Source organism: Pygoscelis adeliae, unplaced genomic scaffold, assembly GCF_000699105.1.
Source record: "Pygoscelis adeliae isolate BGI_AS28 unplaced genomic scaffold, ASM69910v1 Scaffold590, whole genome shotgun sequence".
Taxonomy (NCBI): Eukaryota; Metazoa; Chordata; class Aves; order Sphenisciformes; family Spheniscidae; genus Pygoscelis; species Pygoscelis adeliae.
In genome coordinates, this window is record NW_008823962.1 from 733,517 (window position 1) to 760,215 (window position 26,699).

Below are 26,699 nucleotides of genomic sequence, written 5' to 3' on the forward strand. Positions count from 1 at the left end.
GAAATTATTTCACCGGCAAAAGCACCAGGGAGAAAACTGTGTGATGAGGGAGGCAGCGAGGGACCACGTCCCACCCGCAGCCTGCCCCGAGAGCAGCAGAAATACCTAGCGTGGCAGTCAGACAGCAGGTCTGGGCATCTTCTAAGGGGACAGGGCAGACTCTGCTATTGAATTGGCCGCACTCATCACCTCTCACTCTAAGAAAGCTGCTAGAGTTAAATGTCTCACCGAAGGGCTGTGAGATAATCCCATTTACATTCAAAGGAACTGATCCGGACACTCAGAAGAGAAGGAAGAACTGGGAATTATTCTCTTTCATCATAATGTCAAGGGAGTGCTGTCCTGCATCACCCTGTTTTGTGCACAGGCAGAACACAGCAGCAGATCAGTCCTTTGATTTCCTATTCCACGATCAATTTTTTGTCCCCCGACCTCGCTTTCGATTAAGAGGAGGCAGCTGACGAATCGACCCACATCACAGCTCCCAAACTGAGCCTCCAGCAGAAGCCCAAAACCTCGAGTCTGTGTAAGTGTGCCAGCAGCTCACCCTCTGACGTCTTCCAATTGCTACCCCAGGCCAGGTGTGCCGTCCCCCCGAAGCCCAAGTCCCTCTGGTGACGAAAGCCATGCTCGTAATGCACTTTACGCAGTAGGTGCGTGAACTGCACCCTCTTTTCTCATCTCACGTAATAAATACCTGAGCTACAAGAGGTGATGTTCTACCCATTATTGCATTTTATTTACTCATTTGTTGCAAGTCTGTCCACCCCTTCCCCTGACGACTGTTCTAGCACTCTGCCTGCTTCCCCGCAGCCAGTTACCGCCTGTCTCCTCCACACCATCAGATTAACCCAGCAGAGAAATGCAGTCGTGCGCTCTTTAGCGGTACCAGCTGACACGATGAACAGAACACCAGAAACAATGATGTTCCCCCTGCAAAGCTGTGGATATATAAATACTATCACTGGCAGCAAACTCCACCCCTGCAACCGGCCTCGAGAACCTGCCTGATGATGCCGACACCTCCACCCTGACTCCGCTCCACGCCAACAGAGAGTCATGTGCAAAGTCCTGATTGTATTTGATTTGGTAAAGTGCAAGACACTGCAGCAACAGAAGGCTTATTGGTGCAACTTTGTACAAGAGACAACTTTGTACGTTAGCTAAGGCCAACGTGCCTTAAAAGCACCTCTAAGATCTTTTCAGGGATGCTTTGAGGCCACCAGAGGATGACAGCAGATGGGAACTAGACCTGTCACATCTCACCCTCCGATACCCACCTCTGTCCATCACTGGAAGCGCTGGGAAACATACAGCACCCAAACCAGCCTCCTTCAGCCACAATTAAAAAAGGAGCCAACTGCAACTGCTAGTGTCTTAGACCATTCACGTTGAAATCTACCATACATCCTTACAGTGCAGTACTACACAGCAAAGCGTAAGGCAGATATGTCAGACTCGTCCAGTTCGTTATAGGGATTGGTATAATGAGGGCACAACGAACAGCCTGTTCTTCTGAAAAGGAACCAGTCTAGCCTCTTCCCCCCACAGTCCATCACACAGCAGATTGGCGCAAGTTCAGAGACGGCGTCGCTTCAAGGAAGCCCTTGGATGCGATTCTTCTCAGAGAACCTGCTCAGTGCTTGATGAGGAAATGTCCAATAACCTCCACGCAGCGTACGGGTTGAGTTCGTCCTGGTCTCTGCAGAGTGCCCACACGTACAGCATCCGCAGAACCTTGTCCTGGAAGGAAAACCCTGTCGTTAGAGCGTGCGTGATGGTCACAGACCTCCTAGCTCAGAGCTGATGGGGACATGCTCCACACTTCCTCCAGAGACTGTTCTTGTGATTTCGCTCTCTGGTTCTAAGCCCGAAGGTCCCCAATAAGGACAGCTCCAGCAACATCTACTAGATCCTTGTTAGAAACTTACCACAGCCAGGAACAGATAAACTTTTCATTTCCAAAAACAGAACTAGGGTTTCCAAATATCTCTGGCTGACATACATTAACTGGCACCACTGCCAAGTTCGATAATATTTGACCTTATTTTTAAATATAAATTTCTGGTTTCAAATTGGTTCGGCCGCCAGGCTGTACTGCTCTCTGTAACCTTCAATCAAGTTTAGGCTCCTTCCTGCGGCTATAACTCTGCCTCTCCCACATCAGCCCGTGAGCTGCATCCCCTCCCCACAGCTATATCACTAGCTCTCACACCTCAATTCGAGCAGCTCAAATTAACCAGAAATTATCATCACCAGGTCTGAGGAGAGACAGAGAGTAAAAAACCCAACATTTATCAATGCAAATCAGATCGAACCAAGACCAGCCACAGCGTTAGCCACAGACACACACTAATTCTGCAATCAAATCTTTGCTGTGCAGACAGTGCTTTCCCCGTACAGGGTTACAGACTGAAACAGAGCTATAAGCTTTTCCATCCTTGATGCACGTAATGAGGATGCCAGCGGTTTTGTTCATAGTAAGTGAATAAGGATGAAAGCCGTATCTCAGCACATCCTGAGGCCATCACGCACGGTCTTATGAAAACAACTCCCTGAAGAGTCGCTGCAGCTACCTGTGACAAAGTCTCTGCCTCTCCCAGGAGAGAGGTGACACTGCCCATCAGAGACTGGGCTGCCAGGAGCCCAAATCTGGCACGGTGTCACAGATCCATTCTGCAAATCAAAGGTTATTTTGATTTTATCATTTAACCATCAACCATGGAGAGTATTTCCCCCAGATAAGGAAGTATCACTGAGGGATCAGACTGTGCATTGGCTCAGCTCCCAGATGTGTACTTAACCACTACATTTTTGATCAAATGTGTGAATCTTTATAGGTTATAATTTAGGTACACGAATGTGAGGGGGGAGACTTTCTGTACCAGACCAGTCATTAAAAAACTAATGCTTTAGAACTATCACATAAAGTCATTTTTTTCTTGCTTAGTATTTCAGAAGATTTAACTTGCTTCAGCTCTGCTCAGAAGTGTTAAAAATGATTGAAAACTTGAGTCATACAGATGTTTGGGATATGTCAGAAGGAAGAGCAGAGGGGATGAGAAGAAAAAGAACAAAACTTTTGCCTGCTCGAGACAGGCTGTACGTTGATGTACTAGCCACAGCACTGCACAGATCTTTCCCGAGTACAAAACACTGTGTATAAGCTCAAGACGAAGGGGGCAACGTAACTGATTTAACATTGCCAGTGGAACCTTCATTTGTATGACTTTTGTGATTCGTGATTTTCAAAGTCCGTTTCGTAAGATTGTGTATGAAAGGCAATTCAATCACACACTCCAGCATCAAAGCCCTGCTACATCCGGAAAAGTTCATGTTCTTGAACATAGGATTTCTGAAGGGATGAGTAGCAGATAAGCTTAGAGTTGCTGGTGATCTTGCAGCATGCAGTACTGAACAAGTAGCACAGCTTTCTTCCTGGAAATGAGACGTGATGAAACATAAAAATTACGTGTTTCCAAAGTGGAGTGATTTCTGGCTTTCTGATCTGGTGCTTTAATTAATAGGGTACATCTTAATCCTCAATGTACAGCGCATGCTGCTGCATATATTCACAGAAAGTGGGACAGCAAACATGTGTGGACTCCCAAAGGCAGATTTCTATCATGGCCATGCATGCAAGGCGAAAATTTGTCCTTTAATCCCACAGTCTGCTATGACAAACAGCATCCTCTCTCACAGTCCTTCGGGACCTAATTTTAAAAAGATTCCCTTGACTTCGCAGCATTGCTCGATGGGTTGTCTAAGGCCTCGTTTTCCCAGATTGATTTTGTGGTGCTCCACGGGGACCCCCTACGTTAACTACCGCAACACCTGGTCCAACCCCGTCACAGGCTGCCTGGTCTCCCCACATCTCACTGGGGTTGAGCTTGCAGCACAGCAGCGGGAACTTCAACAATCGCAACTAGGTAAAATACCGCAGCAATTACAAGCATATGATTTCTATTTAGAGTTTACAGTTTGAGGCTCCTTTTCCCTTGAACGTCATTTGTTCAGTACTCCGCAGGAGCAGCTCAGCAGTTAACACCAAATCATAGTTACCAGCCAGCCTGCATCTGACATTTGATTAAAGCCTAAGTTTTGTTTCCAATAGAGAATTTCAATGCATCTCCTTGATTTATTGCTGCTCCAGAGAAATCAGACAGCAAACAGACATTGATACCCTGTTCAATAATTATCACATGAATATCTATCTTCTAGGAACGCAGTAATTTAATGCAAGAAATCACTATATCAGCTGTTCCTCCCCTGCAGTCGATGTGACAGGTTGTAAATCAGTCCAGATGGGCCCCCTCATTAAAATCAGTCCCTTTTTTTGTAAACTTACAGCCTGGACTAAAGAGAATGGTTGCAAAAAGCCAATATTTATTAAATGCATGTATTAACTTTAATGGCAGTCTGCTAGAGACTGCCAGCTCCAGGCATTTCACAATGTCCCCCATTATATATCATTAAGCTACTTAAACATTGCACAGACACAATGCAAGCCAGAGCTGTCTGGAGAGCGAGCCACTTGAGAACAAAGGTATTCCAGAAAAAGCACGGGCTCCCCGAGCCTGCTGTGTCATTAACTCTGGTAACAAGCGTATTCTGTGGTTACATCTGACAGGCTCGGTCTAGCATCGCTCACAACAGAACACGCAGGCTGGACTCACAGTGTTAAAAGCTAAACCACAGCGAAGTGCAATCCACAGAGATGCCAGAGATTTGCTGCAGAAATCACCCTGTGCCAGAGGTTCCCATTAGAAGCCTGTACCACGTACAGCATTTAACACAACTGGACATGGGAGAGTTTCGTGGAAGTGAAGCCTTGCGGCACTGTAAGACATTTTGTACTAGTGCAGGGAGGCAGCAGCCAAAAACATGAACTTCTACTTCCAGTTGTTTACAGTGATTTTCCCAAACTCTTGCAAATGACTTAAATTTTAACTCCAGCTCCCACCCTGTTTACCAAACATCATTGTGCTCTGCTCTTACGGTGCCCTTTATGAAAGGAAAAGGGAGAAAAAAAAGAACGGGATCAGGTGGAAGCTGTGTGATGGAGCTTTAATCAAGAGCGGGATAGTTCAATTCTGTCCCAGAGGGTGCCAAAGGAGCAGAACTCACAGGAGGTAATTGCAGGCAGGGAGCGTGCTGGTCAGGCACAGCAACAACTGGAAGAGAAAGCGCTGCCAGTGGTCATAGCTCCAGCTCCTCTCCTCACTGTGAATTTAAAATACCCCTTTGTCCATTCTAGATGTTTGCAGACTCTCCTCGTATACGATAATGGGTCATATCTCGATTAACAGGTCATATCTCGATTAATGGGTCATAACTTGGAGTCTGACAGGAATAAATAGCCCACACTGAGCTGAACCAAGACCTTACCCGCAAGATGCAATATTACGCACCCCAGTGGCTGTGGTATGTGTGGACACCCACTGCTCTAGCTGCACCTAGATGAATCCGTAACAACTGAGATGGCTAGCAGGGCACCCGGGGAAACCATACGCAGCCGATGAGCATCACTTACCGGATCACCTTCCACCACTTCCCCTTTCTGGTTCTTAATTACCATCACGACCTGAGCCTGAAAAGTGATGATTAATACTGGTCCCTGCTCCATCATCTTCCCCATAGCCAGCTGCAATGAAAGAAAATTCCATTAGAAAACAGACCATTTCTGCAGATTAATGTAAAAGCATCAAGTATTTAACACAACTGCTATGGCTTGACAAGGGTAACAATCCCATCTTCTCCCCGAGCTGAATCTAGTTATTTTAATCAGGTTATACCTGCTTTGTTAATACAGGTGCTGTAGACCTTATTGCAAAGCATTTTCCCAAAAACTTTCCCTGTACTTAAAAGCTTTCCCAAAATTGTTCTGAAAGTTGCACCGTTTTTCCAAGTCTAAAAACTTGGGAAACGTGAACAAGCTCTGTTCCATTATTTCCAAATTAGAACCCAAAAATAAAAGAAACCCTGCTCTTAAAAGAATGACATTTTCTGAAGAAAGTACCTCAACTGAAGTGTTTTTCTCTTGCTTTTAAATGAATCTTTGCCATAAAGTTGTACTGAACTAGATAAAAAGAACTAAGTAGCAGAAAGACTTCAAGGTGAGAACCTTTTGTTTGGCAGGATTTTTTTCTCTATTCTAAGATGACTCCATTAAGTATTGGAAGAACTTATTAACTGACATGCAAAGAGGAATGGAAAATTAAGTTTTGTTTCCCAAAACTGTACTCTTAAAAAATACAACCCTCTTTCTGCCTCTATTGTGGGAATGCAGTATGCTACAGAATAATGTCTTGCTCTTGAGTAACTCTGGAGTTCCCGGCTATGTTACCCAAAACGGTCATCATACTACCTCAAACTTAAGGTAGCATGATTATACTCTTTTGTGTATGAGAGATACTGTTTCAAAAACATTGCATTTTATCACATAATAAAGAATGTATCACAAGACACAGTTACAAGACCACCCCATAATTCACAAAGGCATATATTTTTTTTTTTTATTATTATTTTTTTTTAAACTCTCCCCTGAGGAAAACTCAGCACTACTGCAATGCTCCTTTGCTTAATCTGAGGGAATCGGTTCCCTAGCTCTGCGTTAATTCACAGCACCCCAGTCCGCGCTGCATTTCTGGTACTGGCCTGATTCATTCAGCAACGCCTAATGCCTTCCACCCAAGTGTCAAAAACCAAATCTCGCAGCTCTTTGTCAGGCCAATTTCCGTGACAGACATTTTACATGACACCACTTGGCCTTGGTAATTTGACAATATACATTTGCATGTGGGTTTCAAGGAGGAGGAGGACCGTATCATTGACTAGGCTGTATCCCTTATCCCAAGACTTCCATACTGGTATTGCTTTATTTTTTAGTACTATGATCCCAGAAAAACTCTATAATCGAGACAGTATTTGTGTCACTCCTCCCACACTAAGTTCAGAAACCCCGTTTCACAAGTCACATGCTTAAAACTACATCTAGGCAGCCAAATGAATAGTCCTAAGAAATATCAAGGATCCAAAATTCCACTAAATTTAAAGGCAGTAGTTGTCTAGTGAAGTAGAGAGTGCTTGAGCAAGTACCTGGAGCATGAGTTCAGATGCTTATGTTTGAAAGACTCGATTTTAATTTTAATGCTGCCAACTTTGCAGCATGTGAATTCCCTTAAATCTTCTAAATGGTTTTTTTTTCCAAACTCACTGAACTGTTTTTTCTGGATGAGATCACTCAACGTACTCTCATAAATCTCCTCTAGGGAAACGCATTTAAAAATTTAAACACAAAACACCCTTTATCCCCTTTGCTTGCAATACAGACAGCATAACAAGAACTGCACTTATTTATGTTCCATGCCAATCATTTTCCAGCTAAGAAGATGCAATTTTCTTGAGAAAATTCATGCAAAAATACAGGCATCTAAAACAAGTTAATAACAAAATGCTTGCCAGCCACCACTCAGAATCTGTGCACAGCTCTATGCTAATTAACTTTTTTTCCTCTGTAGGTGCTATTTAGCATACGATGATCTCGAGTCTCCTAGACACTAACAATACAGAAAAACCTTTGATTTAGGTAAGATGCTTAGAAAAAAGCAATCATGTTTATTACTTCCTTAGCTTTACTTTTGTTAGAACACATTATTTATTGCTGAAGATAATCAAGAGAATTGCAGATGCCACAGAAATTTTCCTGCTCATTTGGCACATGCTTGCAGTTAATATCCAGAGTTACTGAGGAGGTAGGAATGGCTTCCTCTGAACCCAGATGGATGAGAGAAAGTGAGAAGCCTATCAGACACCGAGGCAAAACGGTCCTAGGAAGAGGACCAGACAATAGCATTTTGTGTTAGGAGGTGCCCTGCAGATGACATTCTTGCTCCCTGTGAAGATACGTGGTCATTAATCAAGTCAGTTCCCACTGATCTTCTGTAGAGCTACACAGGTCAAACAAAGTCTCTTGCTGTAGGGCCTTTGCTCAGACGTTTCTGGAGCTCTCCTGCACCCGCTCCAGTGTTTTAATGATGTGGGCACAAAAAGAGAGACTCCTGCACAGGGCTGCAGATAGAGAAAAATCACCATCGGTAGTCCTCCTTTCAGCAAACCCCCAACAGCATCAGACTTTGTTCTCTCGGTTTTCCATGATGGTTGCTGAATCCTTCCTGACTTCTTGTCTTGTGACCGCAAGTAAGAAACATCTGGCCAGCCAATACACCCAACAACATCTGGAACAGCTCTCACTCTCTGAACAGCATCCTTTTATCACCATGCTCCATTTCCATCTCTGCCTGAAAGCTTCCAATCCTCTGCTTCCTTACCTTGGACCGGATCACCTCTGGGTTCAGACCCCTGTTAAGTAGCTCTGTGTTCTCTGTTCCTACAGGAATGACCCTGCAGTTGGCTTTACAGTAATTGTCTGAATGGATCCGGCATATAATTTTATTGAGGATAATACTGCACAGCTGCAGTACATTGGACAAGTATACTATAATACTTGGTTCCAACAGAAAAGCATGTAGTGAATGTTGCTGCCTTTGAGTTAGCGCCTTTGATGACAAAGGCAAACAGCTGATCTGACTTCAGACTATTTCCAGGTTTTAAAGCACTACTGTACAGCTGCCCTGTTCCCCTCCTGCCTTTGCACATTTCCTTTGAGGCAGAGCTGGTTGTGGGATATGAAAGGTCTGACTAAAGGGGGTAATTTCTTTGAGATACCTTTGCCATTGAAGGAAAGATCTGAAAGAAAACTTGGGGGCCAGTGACAGATGACACAAAAGATCTAATTAAACGGAAGTACTACTGTAGACTTACTGCTAATTAGAACAATAACACCTCTGGCTCCTCAACACAGGAGAACGTGGAGATCATTACGACTGTGCAGACATTTGGCCGCAGTCCCCAGCTACCAGCACTGCTCCTAAGGAGGCGATGGCTCCACTCACAGCCATTACCTCCCTACTCATCAAGAGCCACCCAGAACAGCGGTTAAGTCTCTCTAATAGCCATTCCTGCACGGCACAACCTCGAGTCACAGAAGTACTGCGCATTGTCATCCAGAGAAAGCACCAACAAAGCCCTTCATGAAAGCACTGGGTCAGTGCTATTTGCCTTTATTATTAGCCTTTCTCAATCTATACGCTGGTGATTTAGACCAAGGTGCCCTGACAGAGAGGAGACAAACCACAATGCTGTAACTTAGGCTTAATCACACAGTAGCGAATCTGCTCTCCCTTCCAGCAGCGGTGATCTGTTCCTCTGTTCGCAGAAATGGCAAATACCAGAGCAGCCGTGAGGCAAAAAACCCAGCAGTCAGAGCCAAGAAGAAAACCCCTCCTCAGGTCCTAAGTTTCTAATTCATCCCCCAAGGTGAAATATAGAAAAGGACACTCACATCAATGTTGTCAATGTCAAGAATCCTGGAGTGGAACTGGAGACCCATGGCTTTGGCTTGCTGGATTGGATGAGCGAGCTGACTGTAAGTCTAAATGAAGCAACAAACACGTTACACATTTGAATTTGTTCTGTCACAAAGAAAAAGGGATTTTCTGCCTAGAGAGAACCATCAAAACAGATAAGAATAAAAGTTGGTTTTTTGCAAATATGCTGAACACACATGTCTTACAAGGTATCAAACAGCTACATCAAATGCTCTGGGCTTCACATAACCAAATACTCACTAAAAATCCCATCGCCCCTGGACAGAACAGGAGATCCATCATTCACAACAGAGTATGTACAGCAAGTGCACCTGATAGCCAAGGCACTTGCTATTTGACAGCAGACAAGGAGAAACAGTCTGGGAACCAAGCTATATTCCTAATACCCAGCCAGATCCTGGAGGCAAACCAGCGTTTTCTGGCTCCTTTTAGGCACATGCACATATGCTTCATTATTTATGCATCAAGAACTGTTGTTGGGGATAGTGAACTTCTACTTGCTTCCAGCATTATCACCATATTCTTGGCAGGTATGAACAAACAGGAGGCAGTCCCTACCTACCTCCCCACCACGGATCTTCTAACCTTCATCACAAGCATTTAAATGCAAGTATCCTACAGAAGTATACTGGCAAAGTCACTGGAGTGAAGTTGGAGTTACAGATCAGGGATTCGGAGGACAGTAGGCAGACACAGCTCTATGAGCCACAAACTATATCTAAGTCAGTGGGCTGGCAGCATAAGTTACCCGCCACTTAAATAAGTTTTTGCCTTACTGCTCTGTATTCCAACACTTTAGTGACCAGTATCACAAACTTAACGCTTGTGGCGTCATTCTGTTCAAGAGCCTTTATCTCCTGGATTCTCATTAATAGGACTCCCATTTCCTCCCTTGGCTTGTTTTACAGATGATTCTTGACTTATGAGCTTAATTTATAACTACAGCTAGCTTAGAAGGGCTTGCTTTTTGTCTTATAAGCTGCAGTGAATCTGCTACTTCCCTGCAGAGATTTGAGAGGAATTCTACGGAGTCATTTCAAAGGTTGCTTGCACCAATAAAGAACTTTCTTTACTTTCAGACTGCTTTAAATATCTTACTCTTACATACTGCAATATTGTTACAAAGATGCTAAGCACAAAAAATTAAATACAAAAAATTGCCTCTTCCAGCCTGTGCATTTCCAGCCCTCTGGTGGTGGCGATCAGTAAGGAGATCATTCACTTTAAGCAATTAAATTCTTTAGAAACAGAACAACTATGGCTCTGTGTTGCCTACAACACAATTATTTTGGAGCAGAGTGAAGACCAGAACAAGTGTCCATCTATGTTGTCAGGAAAGGATCTGCTTTCATGAAGTTAAGTGGACAATAATACAATCACTGAATTGCAACCAATTCATATTCAACGTTTCAAGAAGTGGATCCAATACTGAAAATCTATCCCAGTACAAAAACAAAACAGTTTTTGTACAGCAAAACAAAATTCAGCTTTCTGCAGTGAGACTACCCAGGCTGCAGATTATCTATGCTGTAATTTCAGAAAAGCTTCAGCCTGCCAGGATTATTTGCTGGGATATTGCAGTGGAGTTGTGTTTGTATAGTAGCTCCAGGGACAACCTGACCCTGTAAGCAGAAAAGCATCACCTTTTTGGGTCAGCTCAAATGTCTCTGCACCTTCTCACCCCGCATCTGGGATCCAGGCTCTAATAAAGCCCACCCAAATCAAGAAGGGCAGTGCAGAACTGGAGCTAGTTAAGACTAGTTTGAGCTTACCTCTCGATTCGCTATCTGTCTCTAAACAGCTCTCCTCTCATATCCAGACTATTCCAGAAGTCCAGCACGTACACTTGACTGCGTTAGTGTTTTACAGTATGAACATGTTAGACGGGGAAGCAGATGGGCAAAACAGGTAAGCAACATCATAGATACAACAGTTGGACAGCCTGCAAGCAAACCTACTTACAAGAGAGAATCATTACCTTTTCAGACAATTTCAGTAGCTCTACTTACCGCTTCATAGCACCAATCTTTGAGGATATCAAGCTCTCCAGACATCATAGCCTAAAAGAGAAAATCAAATAAAATATGAACATTTTAAAACACCTCCTATGACAGAGAGTTGAAATTATCAGCACTTTCAGCAGCAAACTACTTTAATTCCTACATCTTGTGAAACCCTGAAGTAGGATAGGAGCTTCAAAGAGGAGCAGCAATAAGAACTTCTATAAACACACACGTACTGAGTCAGACGTACATAAACCTTTTGATAATTAAGATAAAAGCTATCTTAAACCTTCCTGTCCAAAAAGTCAGCAGAATGCACACTACCCAAAAATCCTCGGAGGTGGGATCTAACAGAAGCAGGAATACAAACCAGAAGCAGATCTACAGTTTCCAAGACTGTGAAAAATTCAGGGCACAGAATGAACAGAAGAATCACGCTGCAACTCATGAAAAGGTTTATCTTTAAAACACTGTGTAATAAAGACCTGGAATTCATAACAAGACAGATGCTGGGAATTTAGCAGATTTCAAAATAAAGGTAGTTATACGTGGCAGGGCATTTTTCAATCAAATGCCTATAAATCTTCATACTTGATGGCATCTGTAAGCTGGCTGCCTACAGTTTGAAAAAACCTCTCCTATGAAAAATTCATTCTCCAAGAGTCAAAAGCGTGGTTTTTTGCAGTTTGCTTTAGTGACATGGCACCGTTAGGAAAAGCAGATCCACGACGACAGGTCTGTCTTATTTCACTGTCGACATCACAGTTCCAGTCACAGATCTGATACACAAGTCAGTCACTACAAAGACAGCAGTGACAAAACCTAACTATGCATCAGTTTGAATGTTTGTATCTGTAAGCACCAAATTATTTTTTACATCCTATAATGCTACCTCATGACTAGAGTAGCATAAATATTTCTACGTGTATTAGCATGCATCCATTTGAGATACGATCACTCACTGCACTGTTTTGTAGGATGAGAACAGAACACTTTGCTCTCTCTCAGCATTTGTTTATCTCTCCAAGCCTCAGTTTTCCAGTCTCACACAAATCTCTCAAAACAATTTCTGCTGTACTTCTTCAAATCCCCTACTTTCACTCTGTCTTCTCTGACATACTGTTACAGTGAGAGGAACTATATCCTTTTATACTTGCAGTCACATCCTTCACCAGTGCTATCCTCTGAGTGGTTTTATACTTTAGTCTTTAAAAGTATTAAGTTCCACATGCTTCCTTGACTAGTGCCAGAAATATTTTCAGTGAACCATTTGTCATGACCTGGTCTTCCCCCCAAGCAGTTACAGATCACTTAGAATCCAGTAGTACCTAGTACATTCTTTCCCTTATCAATATTTGAGATCATCATTTGCCCAGGACTGTTCATTCACCTACTTCAGTTTGATCCCTCTGATGCCCATATCATTTCTCATGGGAGAAGATGGTTAGTTGTTTTCCAGGCCAGAAAAAAAAAAAAAACCTGCTAGTCTACTAAATTATGAAATATGGTTTTAAACTAAATCATTATGTGGGATCCAACTTCCTTTTCCCAAGGTTATCTCATGTTCTCTGCAAAGCTGGATGCCTGAGAAGGAAATACTGTCCCACCTTTTAATTTTAGCATCAGAAAAATAAAAGAAAAATCTTCTATGTTACAGTAAAGGAAAAAAATAAAACAAATGCATCATACTCTACCTCCACCTTACCTCCAAGACATTGGGGATTATATCATACTCGCATTGCTTTAAAAACCGATCTTTGTCAAAGGATGGATCCACTTTGAGTATCTCTGTCAAAACCTCGGACATTTCTGTCTTCGAGAACAATCCACCTAATAAAACAACTCAGTGAGACTGGTGGCACGACAACTGTCGCCAGAAAACAAGAGAAAGACCTTTGGTTATATACCAGAGGGAAGGAAGAGTCACCTGGGAACAACTGCAGACTTTAAGTTAAGCTTGAGATTTATCCCATACAAGCACTTGTCATCGCACTGCACTTCTGATCCAGTAGCAGGTTGCTACACTGCATGATACTGGATAATGATCCATGCAAAAGATTATAAAGCTCCAGAATCTGTCCCAAAGGTTAGTAACACATGGAGGGCAGCAGCACTGACAGTCACTGGGAACAGAGCTAAAAGGCTAGAGATGCACTTTCACAGCAATGATGAAACATTACCTATTAAGTCAGTGACTTTGTCTGTGACAGCTCTGGAAGCTCGAATGAATGCGTTATCACTTTCATCATACTTCATTTTCATTTCAAAGAACCCTGAAAGGAGAGGAGACATGAGCAGCAGTGACCTTCCACTACATTCCTGAACTAGGAAACAACACGCAATGGGTTGCAGATTATGCCTGCTAGTTCTCTTCTAAATCGCTCTGTTGATTAACAAGTTTCAATTTCAACAGTTACTCTTCTCCTCATCTTCCCGCAATGTTCTCAGCTATCAATAACTGTCACTAGGAGAACGATGGTTTCTCTGACTTCAGCTGCCAGAAACTCTGGACCTTCTATGCAGATTTTCAGATGGAAAATACACTAGACTTGCTTACACCAGTAACAGTCTGCTTGCACCCCTTGATTCACTCTGCTACAAGGGGCAGCAGCATGTAGCAATGTGAAACCAACACCAGAAAGTTTAACTGGGGGGGAGAAATCAAGAATAGACCTTAAACCTTGCCAATTTTTAATAAAATAGCAAGACATCAGTAAGGATGCAGTTTTTAAGCAGCTCTATGTGCTTCTCAACCTTGATAAGAAAGCAAGCCAAGCATGTCACAAAACTACAGAAGTCATTGATGGGGAAGGAGAACTCCGGCAAAGCAAAATCTCAAAGGCAGAAAGAAGGGCAGGGGGTGAAGCAAAGGTGGGGGGGGGGAAGCTATTTAAGCAAGCAGGCATTGTTGCAACAAACTAAGGGCTGAACCAACCCATTATCTGTCTCTGGACATCATCAGATGAACCAGAACTGCAGAAGGTAGTTGCAGGATAATCGGCCCTGCAGGGAAGCTTCTTCCCACCACATCAATTAATAATTGGAATCCTGCCCCGAAGCTTATCCTCCTTCCAAAAAACACAGAGTGTTCTCGGTACAGGTGGTACATAAAGGGAGAGCAGACATAATTAGAGCCTGGTGCAGCCACATCTGCAACGTTGCCTGAATTGCAAAACCACAGCCTTGGAAAGATGCATAAAATCTAGAGAATGCACAGAGCTCGAACAGATGGCACACGACTGGAGGATGCAACATGTGGGGAGTTTTAGGAGCTATGAGCATCTCTCCTTGGAAAGGCTAACAAATGGGATGTAAAAACCCATTCTTGGATACCTCCTAAGGAGCGCCGCTTTAAAAGAAGTTGGGAAGAAACACAATCCAAAGTTAATTATATGTTGCACTTTTACACAATCTTTCTGTTCCTTAAGTCGTTTACCCTGCAGTACACTGGCAGCAATTATTTTGATTTGTTGAAGGATTCTGGTCTCAGGCTTCTTTATGCCTTTCAGAAACATTAAGCGTCTAGATAACTATCAAAAGTTATTGCCCACTGCAGTACAGATATTCAGTATTTTTAGGTTTTGCAATGAAAACAGAAAGGAGGCAAAGTCCCACACATTCCGGGGTTCTAAGCAGATGACAACAGAAACCAGCTCACTGAAGACAAGATTTTTCCTCGTTATAAGCTCAAGGTCAGGAAGAAGAGATCTGCCTGCCCTCTCCCTGGTGACATGCATGCACGCATGCCCTGGCCTCTTCCCAGTGCCAGAGTAGATCTGACTAGAAAAAAAAAGTAGAAAAAAAAAGAACAGAGTTCAATTCTCTTTAAGCAATGGCGAAAGCAGGTTTTGGTACCTACAGGGAGCAGGGACCGATCAAAAACAATGCCTGACTGGGGGAAGGGTCCGAACACAGATGGAGCAGCTTGGAAAAGCTGCAATGTTGTCAACTACGCCCACCTCCCATTCACACCACCTCACCACAACAGCTACAGCAAAAAAAAAAAAAAAAAAAAAAATTGCTATGATAGGCATTATGTTGAGACTAGTTGCACAGATGGCATCAGATCCAACACAGCAAGAATCAGAACAGGGAAAATAACGTGCTACTCCTTTGTCTTTGGAACACTTACTATTGAAGACCACATTGTTGTCCTTGAAATCTTTCCACTGCTGATACCATTTTGAGTCTTTATGCAGCACCACACCCATGGCCTCCCTAGAAAGTGCAGAAGACATGGATGGGTACTTGTGAACAAGTCACTTGCAGCCGATTGAGAATAAAAAGGAGGACAGCCTGACGAATATCACCGCAGCGTGCAGTGTCACTGAGGCTGACACGCCACATAAATGACACACGACTTAGTGGAGCAAGACAGTAGAGAAAGCAAAGGAGGTCAGGCTTAGCCCTGCCAAATGTAACTCAATAGCAAGACGTTAGAACTGAGAAAACCTAACACATGTGCAAGTCAAAATTCCATGTCAGAACATTCTGTATCCACTTTATAATTTTAAGTGCCCAGTTTCACTATCGGAAGATTCAGTATCATCAACTGATGCTGGAAATTTGCTCTCAGACCTACCTGCTCTGCTAGGTCACGCCTTACCCCACAGCCTCGCTTCAGCACTTGGATTTTAACCATCCCTGACCTGTAGTTAAGCTTTCAAGTTTTTATCAAATTATACACAGAAATATTCACCCTAAATTACATCCAATACGTACTCATTAGCTTCAAATATTCGCTCCTCTTTAATCCTCTCGCCTGAGAATTCTGTTCTTTTTCGTAGTCGCTCCGGACGTTTGTAAGGACCAGTCTGCCCTAAAACACTTTCATCTATTTCCTTCTTAACGGTTTCTACTCCCTGAAAGGAAAATATCCCTATTAGGTTGATTTACCATTCCCCGCCCTTTCCCAGAAACTGAAAATCACTTCTGCTGAAGAAAAAAAAAAAAAAGAAAAAAAAAAGATAAGAGACCACGAGATATTCTCCTCTCCCTTACTCAGCAAATGCTTCTTTGCTGATGTCTATTGAGAAACACACCAGTACCAAGGACTTCTGCTTAAGAAGTTAACAGTCTAGGACAGCAAATGGATGGTTGTATTGAATCAACCTGAAGAAAAAAAAAACAATATAGTAGAAGCTATGGAAACAGTCAAACCTTACAGCTGATAAGGGGTAACCTCTACAGAGTTTAAATTGGAATAAATCAAGTCAGAGGAAGGTAGACATATCAGCCCCCAACAGCAGCCAGCAGCTGCTGATAGAATGACAAGTCCCAGGTAAAAGGAAGAATGATTCCTAGTACCCAAAAGTAGAGGAAAAGAGACTTCAGGACACCAACAACTAACTGCGAAGCCACCTGAAAGGTCAATAAAATCCAGGTTCTAGGCCCAAGCTTAAACAAGCAGAAGCATCACTGTCCCCAAAACAAGAAGGAGCCTCACTTTTTACAGAATTCTACACACCTTCCAGCTGAGAAAGCAGCTTCGAAGCAAACTGGTTTTTGCCAGAGAAGAGATGTGAAAAAAAATCACAGTAGCGCAGCTTATACTAAAGGAGAGAGAGGAGATATTCTCCCTCTTGGGTGAGACTGCATCAAGAAAAAGACTTGATAAATCTGGACTGATACACATCTCATCAGTGACCCGCTATACCCTTAGTTCAGATTTTACCAAGAGGAAGCTGCATCCTACTGCAACCATTGCTGGGACCTTTGTCATACACTTCAACAGGGATTGGGATTAAAAGGCATTTTTAGTGTTTCTCCTTCATCTTGGCTGCTCTACTTTTAGTAGTTAACTTTAGAGCAGTACTTTCTCTAATGACTGTACCTACAAAAGGTCGGTTGCACAATAATTACACTCTCCTATTACAACTAGACACATGCAGGCAGAAAGGGATTTTATATATACTCCATATACAACTTCTTCCCAATCCGCATTTTTATTGAGGACGTGTAAGTTATGTGGCCCAAAGCACCATGTGGCTTTACGGGGGGCTGTTATTTTTCGACTTTATTTTATGCAGGAATTTTCTGGAGAACACACCAGGTGTCCAACGCAGCTTTGCCAGCATAAGCCGTCCTCCCCTACTGAAAGTTCAGTGTGACTCCTTCCTGAAGAAAGCTGCAACAGCGCTCGGGGCCTAGACAGAATAGATGCCACAGATCTGATATGAAGCAGCAGAAATTGGAATTTAAGTGACTTTAAACATCAAGGATAAGCAAATAAAAAGCTCCAAAGCTCAGTCTGTTCCTACTGACTGTAAAAGACCATCTGAGGGACCTGGCCAAGAACAGAACAAGACACAAGCCCCCGTGGGTATCATCTAGCTCTAGATTATACAAATAAAATATCTCCTAAATACTGAAGCAATGGGGATCTCAAAATGAGACTACCACTACAGTTTCTAAGACAACGTATTTGGTTTTCTGAAGCAGTAGACTCAATATTCTAAGTTCTACGTACATACTAGAGAGTATAGCAAAGCTACAAGAACTGCTTGCAGCCTATAAAAGCTCTGTAAATCAGTTAACTTAAATCTGACAATGAATCAAAAGGTTTATCCATTTACAGGGAAAACAAATCTTTAAGCCTCAAAAAATTTACTTTAAGGTCCTATAAAATCATTGCCTGCGTATAAGGTCTGGCCTAGCAGCCTGCTTCACAGAAAGAACAAACAATTCTTAGATTGGGAGGCTGCTGGAGTAAGATAACAGGTTTCATTACAGAAAAAAGAAAAAAAAAAAAAGAGTGTATAATGTGATCTGCAGCTATGGCTAGAAATGACCTTTAGCAGATGATGTCTTATTAGAAACACAGAAAGAGGGGAACAGACATGACTGATGCGACTGATACTCCGTCTGACCTGGGACCTCCTCGTACAAGGGCTAAAGCCAATGCTTCAGAGGAGGCATGGGAAACCAGTCAAGGGGAACGCTTCTTTTTAGGCTAATTGCCAGCTGATTGGGTGACATCAAAACATATAAGCACTTATATATTTTCTGGAAAAGGAGAGCTTTAAGCATGCCAGTTTGTCAGTCAGTAGTTCCCAAGAGCACCACCAGTACCTGTCTACAGAAGACATTTACTACCCTACTCCACAAGCACGGCAACCAGTTTTTCCAGTAACACATTTCAGCAGAAGCTCAGCTGCTCGAGACTTACGCTTTTCTAGGGTTCTTGAGTGAATGCTAGACCTGCAAAATACATCTCCTGAATTTATCAGCTTATTCCAATGGCTCACGAGGTCTTGCTATAAGAGTTTTGCATTTAATTTTATACTCAGCACTAACTTGCACATAACTTCCATGTTAATGAGCTGTGTCCACAGCGCTGGGTCCTACAGAGGCACAGGACTTACGTACCTGAGAAATAGCTTTGAAGGCTGCTGTCTTGCCTAGTTTCTCCCCTCCTTTTGTCACAGACTCCGCAGACTGCTTTGCTGTTTTTGCTGCTTCTTCCACACCTTCCTTTATCTTTCGGCCAAGATCACTCTTACTGACTTCATCCAAACTCTGCAGCAAAACAAAACAGGAAAGAAAAGGTCATTTCAGGGAAAATGGGTGAAAACTTATTTTAAGTCCTCTTTGTGAATGCTAAAGACCTCCTAATGCACACACGACAAGACTAACCAAACCTAAGGTGAACACACAGTTACACGTCACAGGGGAGACTTACCGCAACACCGTGGCTTGGTACTGCAGCATTAGCCAATACCTCTGTGCCGAACAACGATTTTGGCTTCTCATGGGACCGTACACATTTGTAATAGCTGCTACCCATACATTTAAAAAAATATTTTTCTTGACATCAAAGAGAAGGACTAATGATGTCAGAGTTAAAATGCCCCAGCCCTTTCCTTCGAAACCATCAGGTACTTCTTAAGAGAAGGTATAGAAGTGGTTGAGATAGCTCCTGCAAAATCAGGAAACGCTTTTCTCAATTCAACATCTTCATATGCATCACTTTGGCTGTGTTTACAGAGCCAGGATCTCGTATGCAAGAGGTTAAAAGGACTCTGCCAGCAGCTGGTCACCCTTTCATTCTGCACCAGCACACATCAGATCCTCGAGGATCTTGGAAATCTCACTGGCAGCAGGCAACCAACCCTGGATGGGTCACAAGCTACAACCTCAGAGGAAAAGAAATGACAGGATAACAGTACCAAATGCTTTTCCCTGTTTTTCAGCGGGATTTGGCTGATAAAGATGCTTACAGCACCCTCAAGAGTACTGAAAAGATACTGGTTATGTCCACGTTAGCAAAGAGCATTACGTCCAGCTCATAACTGTACACACAGTTAAGCTGCTACACCAAAGCACATTTAGACAGAACGAGCGTGAAGGAGCACAGCAGAGAGCGAGGACCGGGCCCACACAAACTTCATATCGCACAGAGTTTAACTCCGGTGTTTGGCTGGCTGTTTCCCAGCAGGCATCCTGCACCTGACTGCAAGTGTCGGGAACAACCACACTGGCTTTGGTCTTAAACCGCTGCCGAAAACAGGTAAGTTCACTCCGCTCTGGAGCGGCCTAGCTACAAGCATGAAGTCCATACACCTCAGCCGACAGATAAGGAACAGCCTCCTAAAGCACCTCTCAGCTGTAACTTACTGCAGAAAATCTTGTACCCCCTTTAAGAGAAAGGGCCGTAAGTTTTCAGTCACTGCTGGTTGCAATTTAATTGCTCTAATCAGTAGGAGGAATAAATAAGACTCGGGTGCCTGGGAGTAACTGTCAGGGTGGCAGACACCGCAAGAACAGCCCTTCTCCAACTCCTCTAGCTCAGTGCCACCTCCTGGGTACTGACAGGTCTACAGTGGAAGGAAGGCTAACGATAAACCCAGCAGCAGGTCTTAGAGCCAGCTGACTAGCAGGCACTTTCGCCCCAAAAGAGTGAGTAGGACTGGCAGTGTCCTCTCCTGGATCTGCTCTCTCCTCCTCCTCGTGGCAGCCCTGGAGACTCACAGCAGTTGGTGCAGGCTGAGCACGCAGGAATCACCGGGTTACCAGAGCAGCAGGCCCTGTCCTGTGAGTCATTCCCTGTCTCCTCTGGAAGCAATGGGGGGAGATGCTGAATGGCTGTGGACTCACAACGGCACCCATGCTGAGAAGGGGCAGAAAAGAGGGAATAAGGAATAAAAGGTCTTGCACCCCACTGAGGACTGCCCAAATAACCCAGTTTTGTACCAGCTGAATTCACAGATACCGTAACACTGTGGATCAGCTTCTACAGGTGCCACATGCACCTGATTTATTCCATATTTAAAACACTATCAGGAAGACTCCTCAGAAATTTACTCCAGAGATAAAAGTCAAAGCATACTAAACACTCAAATACATCTGCTGCCTAGATGAACTCGGACAAGAAATGAAGTAAATGAGCGCAACCTGCAGTGCTTAGTCCCAGCCGAAAAAATAACTTGAACTCAATTGCTTAAAAGCAGATCTACATAGACACAGTGACCTTTAAAGTCTGAGCCTAGAATGGAAGACACTCATACCTGTTAGGTATGAACGATGCCTGCTCCTCCAGACATTGTGTTATTCCCAAGACACACAGAGCCACGGGATCACTTACGGCACACTAACTTAGAGGAGAGCACTTCAACTATCCCACCAGCACTTCTACTTACAACACCTGGAGCCTCTGATGTTGCAAGTCTGTTTCAACCTGCAGTAGGAAGCCAGAAGCCCTATCACATTAGTAGCAAAAAGTGTCAGTGTGAAGAGCATCACATCTCCTAAAGAACTTTCCAGGGTGATCTCCCAGCATTGCTCTAACTGCCCTCCAGTGGAAGAACCACCTTGAGGCTTTTTTTACTGCTAGGCAATGCAGAACCATAAGGACCATCTCCAGTCTCCAAATCTGAGAGGAATCACTGGACAGTGCCTGTCCTCTGACCATACACTAACTGAGTAAGAAATCTATCATACGCTATTGCTGCAATTTTGCTAAGGACTCTGGCCTTAAAGATTCAGAATAGTGATCACCTTTGGAATAGCAACCACCTTTCACCAGGAAAAAAGAAAAGGTGATAATTCAAATGCACACAAAACACATAACCTTAGAGCAGAACTGCCTTAGGGAAAGGTTCTTCCATAGCTGTGTTTTACCTCTTTAACTGTATCAGTTATTTCTTCAAGTTTCTTTTTAATCACTTCTGAGGTCTTCACGGTTTCAGATTCAATGGTTTTCTGTGGAAAAAAAACATGCTGCATGTAACTATGAGGACAGAAAATACTCAAAAACAGTTCAGCACATAGCACACCCCATTAACGCTGTAACTGAGGGCAAAAACAGCTACATCCTAGGGAGCACACTACTTGAGTAACCAGCGTCAGCATTTCATTTTTGCAAGTAATGCTGTTTATAGTTCTTCCAAGAATGCAAAAGTAGTATTTAAATACTGCCAACGTTAAATTTAATGTCTCATTATTTTATCTGCTCGTTATTTGCAAAATCCAGCAAAGGGTCTGCTGGAAAGATTTTCCACTAAAAAGAAAAAGAACAACAAAGCACTCTAAGGCATCCATTTACCAGTCAGTATTTCCAGCCAAGCAGAACTTCTCATAAAAATAGGGATGCTGAACTAAACACTTCATTTGCAGAAAGATTCAAATTTACATTCAGAACAGTAATAGCTCAGTGGCTGGGCAATGAAAACATCAAAGGAATTCATGAGGAAGACTTACATATTTCCTCCTTGCTTCTCGAAGCGCATCAGATTCTTCTAGCTTTTTAGCTTCATCTCGGAATTTTTTAATACTTTCTTTCATCTCCTTGTTTTTTGCTAATTCCTGTTTGATGTTCTCCACAAAACCTGATATAAAACCCTTTCTTCCTCCAGAAGAGTAACATCTAGACTAAAGAAAATCATTACACGTTGTAGAATCCAAAGAGACATTCATTTAAAACAAAGCCAGCTGGTAGATTTACTGAAGCCAAGCACTGGGTCACTTCTAACATATTTAATGTTGTGGGAAACATACAGCTACCTTGAAAAAGAAGCAGCTTACCCTCAGAACAGCCAGATGTCCAACACGTTTCTAACGCCCCGTGAAGTACATCTATATAGCCATTTAAAAAGCCGCTTCTCCAGAGGACGTTTAACTCCAGAGGTTAGTTCAACACTAACCAGGCTTGAAACAATGCGGTAGATGAAGTTACTAGAGCACCACTCCTGAACTCTGTCACCTGGGACTCAGCTAGTACAAACCTCCTTGAATTCATCAGATATACCTTAAAAAGTGGAAACTTTCAACCTAGAACTGGTGCTTCTCAGAAACTTATCCACATCTAGTAGATCAGTACCCTAATGGGAAACCACCTGCGGCCTGAAATAAAAAAAATTCAGCCGTTAACCAACCTGATGGATGTCTAAAACAGGCCTGCTCATTCGATACACTGTACCCCTGTGGACTGCAGGAACTGGGTATCTTCTGGATATAAGCCATATGCCACTGATGAGACATTTCTGCAATGAAAACGTAAGATCAGGTTAGCACAGGATGACAGCAGTCTTAAAGAGCCAAGGAAGAAAGGAAAGAATACTGCAAATAGACAATATTCACTGGTCTTCTGGGAACACATCCTACGTGCTGCCAAGAAACACTGGAGGCTGGTTTGAGAAGTCATCCATAAAAGCCCTGTTACGTATTTGAGCAGCACTATATCCACTTACAAGTTGATTTTGATAAAACCAAAGTTGCAGCCCCAAACGGGGCAATACACTTTTCACAATCACTTGAGAACCCTGATTTTCTGAAAACGGTGATGCACAAGTAAATCCATCCTTGAGCTGAAACATCTGTCAGTGATGAGAAGCATATCGTTTTTTCAAGGAAAACTGGCTCCAAACACAACTTTCTCCCAACTGTGGAGGAAACCCAGGACCCCTCTGTATGTATTTGTGCTGCCTGAAGTCAGAGACAAACACCTTTTGCCTCAAGTCACAGAACAGAAAAGAGACACTAGATGACAGAATGATCACTGAGAAATTCTGCTGCACCTTGCTGAGATCACAAGCTGCAAATTCTTGCATCACGTGGCTAATCCTTCAGTCCGTCATCCTATACTGGAAGCAGACTATGCAGAGCTTGTAGATTCTTGCCTTTACTCCCCTAAAATGGTCCTTCAGCACTGACCCAGCTCCTCTTTCCCACATTCCGGGAAAATGTATTCAGCCTATCCTTGGCCTCCGGTCAGGCAAAAGCTGCACCTTTTACCTCAAACTAACCTCCTGTTCCTGATGGGCCTGTGTTACCAAATCGTGCAAGCCAAACTCTTTCTCTGCAAGACCATCTCTCAAACTGCTCACCCTAAAAAATAAAAAACCCCACAAAACAAAAACATGCACAAATCAAATGCGTTTTTCCACTAAAAGACTTTGGAAAACGATTTGTAAGCTGAGAATATTTATTTCTGTGTCCAAGCTAACAATAACATGTCCGCTTCTTTATCAGGCTCCTAGCCATTGAAAAGGTTTTGTAAAGAGCCGCACTGTCCGGTCCTGTGGCTTCAGTGACGGCACTGCCAAACACCACAAGCTAAATCTAGACTTTACATCTGAGAAGAATTAATGGTGTAATTGTCCCACATATCCTGCTGGCCCAAAGACATGCGTTACATTAACTCACTGGTTTCTACATTTCTAGTAAGTCACATCTTTTAAATTCAGCTCCCTCTTATTTATTGGCTCTGTAGTTAGGCCTAACTTGGACTGCTGAATTTTAAAGTGTCAAGTTTATATCAAGGAAGGAAACGTTCCCCATAGCCTATCTTTGAACCTTGCCGCCCAAGCCATCGCTGAGGCCAGGCTTTGGAGCAAGCAAGAATAAGCTAGATATTATATGCATACCTTAAAAATCTGTATTAACTGTAAGAACGGCATTAAAACTTGGGGCAGATTGCCTGCTGGATTTAACTGGCTGCAGCTCTTGACCAAAAGGCACATTTCTTCCACGCTACTGAGCAGAAACGCTTAATCCCATGTTTAACTTTGGGCACAAAAGATCAACCGCCTCTAAGGCATGTCACCCTACAAAGTGGCTTTTAAAGCCAGAACCTTTGCATTCAGTTCACACATCCGTTCACCTGCTCAACGCAGGGGAAAATAATCATGTTTAAATTTAAGCCTTGCAAGAGGCCATCAGTGGAGCAGCTCAGCATCACAGACAGCTCTGCGAAGACTCTCTGGCAGCTCCAAGGCCGACCTGGGCTAAGCTGGCCTGGGCTGTCCCTTGCTGAGCTTGATGGCAGCGCAAGCAGGGATGCTGAAGCGGGGAGAGGAGCCACTGCCTGGTTCCACCTGCCCCAGGCGCCCTCGCCACGGGCCTGACAGCCCTCAGGGCAGGGCCTGAGCCGGGCCAAGGCGGGCAGGTCCCTCCGTGGTGCCTCCACCTCAGCAGCTCCGGTACCTCAGCAGCTCCGGTACCTCAGCAGCTCCGGTACCTCAGCAGCTCCGGTACCTCAGCAGCTCCGGTACCTCAGCAGCTCCGGTACCTCAGCAGCTCCGGTACCTCAGCAGCTCCGGTACCTCAGCAGCTCCGGTACCTCAGCAGCTCCGGTACCTCAGCAGCTCCGGTACCTCAGCAGCTCCGGTACCTCAGCAGCTCCGGTACCTCAGCAGCTCCGGTACCTCAGCAGCTCCGGTACCTCAGCAGCTCCGGTACCTCAGCAGCTCCGGTACCTCAGCAGCTCCGGTACCTCAGCAGCTCCGGTACCTCAGCAGCTCCGGTACCTCAGCAGCTCCGGTACCTCAGCAGCTCCGGTACCTCAGCAGCTCCGGTACCTCAGCAGCTCCGGTACCTCAGCAGCTCCGGTACCTCAGCAGCTCCGGTACCTCAGCAGCTCCGGTACCTCAGCAGCTCCGGTACCTCAGCAGCTCCGGTACCTCAGCAGCTCCGGTACCTCAGCAGCTCCGGTACCTCAGCAGCTCCGGTACCTCAGCAGCTCCGGTACCTCAGCAGCTCCGGTACCTCAGCAGCTCCGGTACCTCAGCAGCTCCGGTACCTCAGCAGCTCCGGTACCTCAGCAGCTCCGGTACCTCAGCAGCTCCGGTACCTCAGCAGCTCCGGTACCTCAGCAGCTCCGGTACCTCAGCAGCTCCGGTACCTCAGCAGCTCCGGTACCTCAGCAGCTCCGGTACCTCAGCAGCTCCGGTACCTCAGCAGCTCCGGTACCTCAGCAGCTCCGGTACCTCAGCAGCTCCGGTACCTCAGCAGCTCCGGTACCTCAGCAGCTCCGGTACCTCAGCAGCTCCGGTACCTCAGCAGCTCCGGTACCTCAGCAGCTCCGGTACCTCAGCAGCTCCGGTACCTCAGCAGCTCCGGTACCTCAGCAGCTCCGGTACCTCAGCAGCTCCGGTACCTCAGCAGCTCCGGTACCTAGCAAGGCTGCTTTGAGGTTCCTACGCTTCCCCGCTTCGGTTTACCTTTCCGTCAGCACCGCTGTGCAAAAGGAAACTTCATTAATGAACTGTAATGTAAAAAAACCGGTGAGCTACAAGCGAGTTGAGTTCGGCCGTTTCACGGCACAAGTGCTTCCGTCAGCGTAGCTGGGGGGGAAGAGGCAAGAGAAGGGGCTGTTGGAAAGGGCAGGAACCTCTACTGCCAGATTTTCTGGATAGAGAAAGCAAAGGTGGAAATAAAACTCACTGGTTTGAAGAATGCAGAGGGCCTTCCTGAGAGGCCATTATCTTGAAGCTCATGGGGGGGAGGTTGGAGGGGAGAAAGGGTTAAGAGACCAGGATAAAGGCTGTTAACTTTTTTTTTTCCTATACAGCAGCTCTAAAAATTTTTAGAGCACCTCATTCAAGCTATTTTTCCACATTTAGGGTTTCTGACACCGCTCTGGCTCTTGCCAGAGTTCACTAGTATCGTAAAGCAGAGCACAGACGCCATCAGGTGACCTTTCACCAGAAGACAAGTCGGAGAAGCTTTACCTTAGTAATTGGTTGATTACACTTTGAACGGCTTTCTGCTGGGACACAGCTTGGACGACAGCTTTGTGCAACAAAGCCTGTTGGTGAATTTTTTTTCCACTTGCTCAGTGTCATCTCGATGATACTGAGATACCTCAAGGAGAGAGATCATCGAGGGGCAATCGATACCGCTGCCGCTGAGCCAGCGAGGTCCCGCTGACAGAACCAGGCCCGCAAGGAGAGCGTCTTTTCATTTCCCGTTACTGTAAGAAGAGTTTGATTTCGGAGGCCACGCAGGGCAAGAAATCCTGTCTTTGGCA

General features: G+C 44.3%; 1 protein-coding gene across 3 annotated transcripts; it reads right to left on the bottom strand.

Moving 5' to 3' along the window:
• Positions 1-290: 290 nt before the first annotated feature.
• On the bottom strand, positions 291-22,929 carry TIMM44 (translocase of inner mitochondrial membrane 44 homolog (yeast)). 3 transcript variants are annotated; one of them, XM_009323361.1, is made up of 13 exons: positions 22,825-22,929; positions 22,151-22,321; positions 21,572-21,652; positions 18,821-18,970; positions 16,175-16,314; positions 15,585-15,670; positions 13,633-13,725; positions 13,158-13,282; positions 11,459-11,509; positions 9,404-9,493; positions 5,534-5,644; positions 2,577-2,676; positions 291-1,743 (listed from the first exon to the last, which is right to left on the bottom strand). In XM_009323361.1, the coding sequence occupies exons 1-13, from the start codon at positions 22,852-22,854 to the stop codon at positions 1,637-1,639; spliced, it is 1,335 nt and encodes a 444-aa protein (XP_009321636.1). In that variant the 5' UTR covers positions 22,855-22,929; the 3' UTR covers positions 291-1,636. The 3 variants fall into 3 exon arrangements, with proteins under 3 accessions (XP_009321636.1, XP_009321627.1, XP_009321644.1); XM_009323352.1 differs by having other exon boundaries at positions 2,536-2,676; XM_009323369.1 differs by lacking the exon at positions 2,577-2,676 and having other exon boundaries at positions 297-1,743.
• Between the last annotated feature and the right edge of the window lie 3,770 nt (positions 22,930-26,699).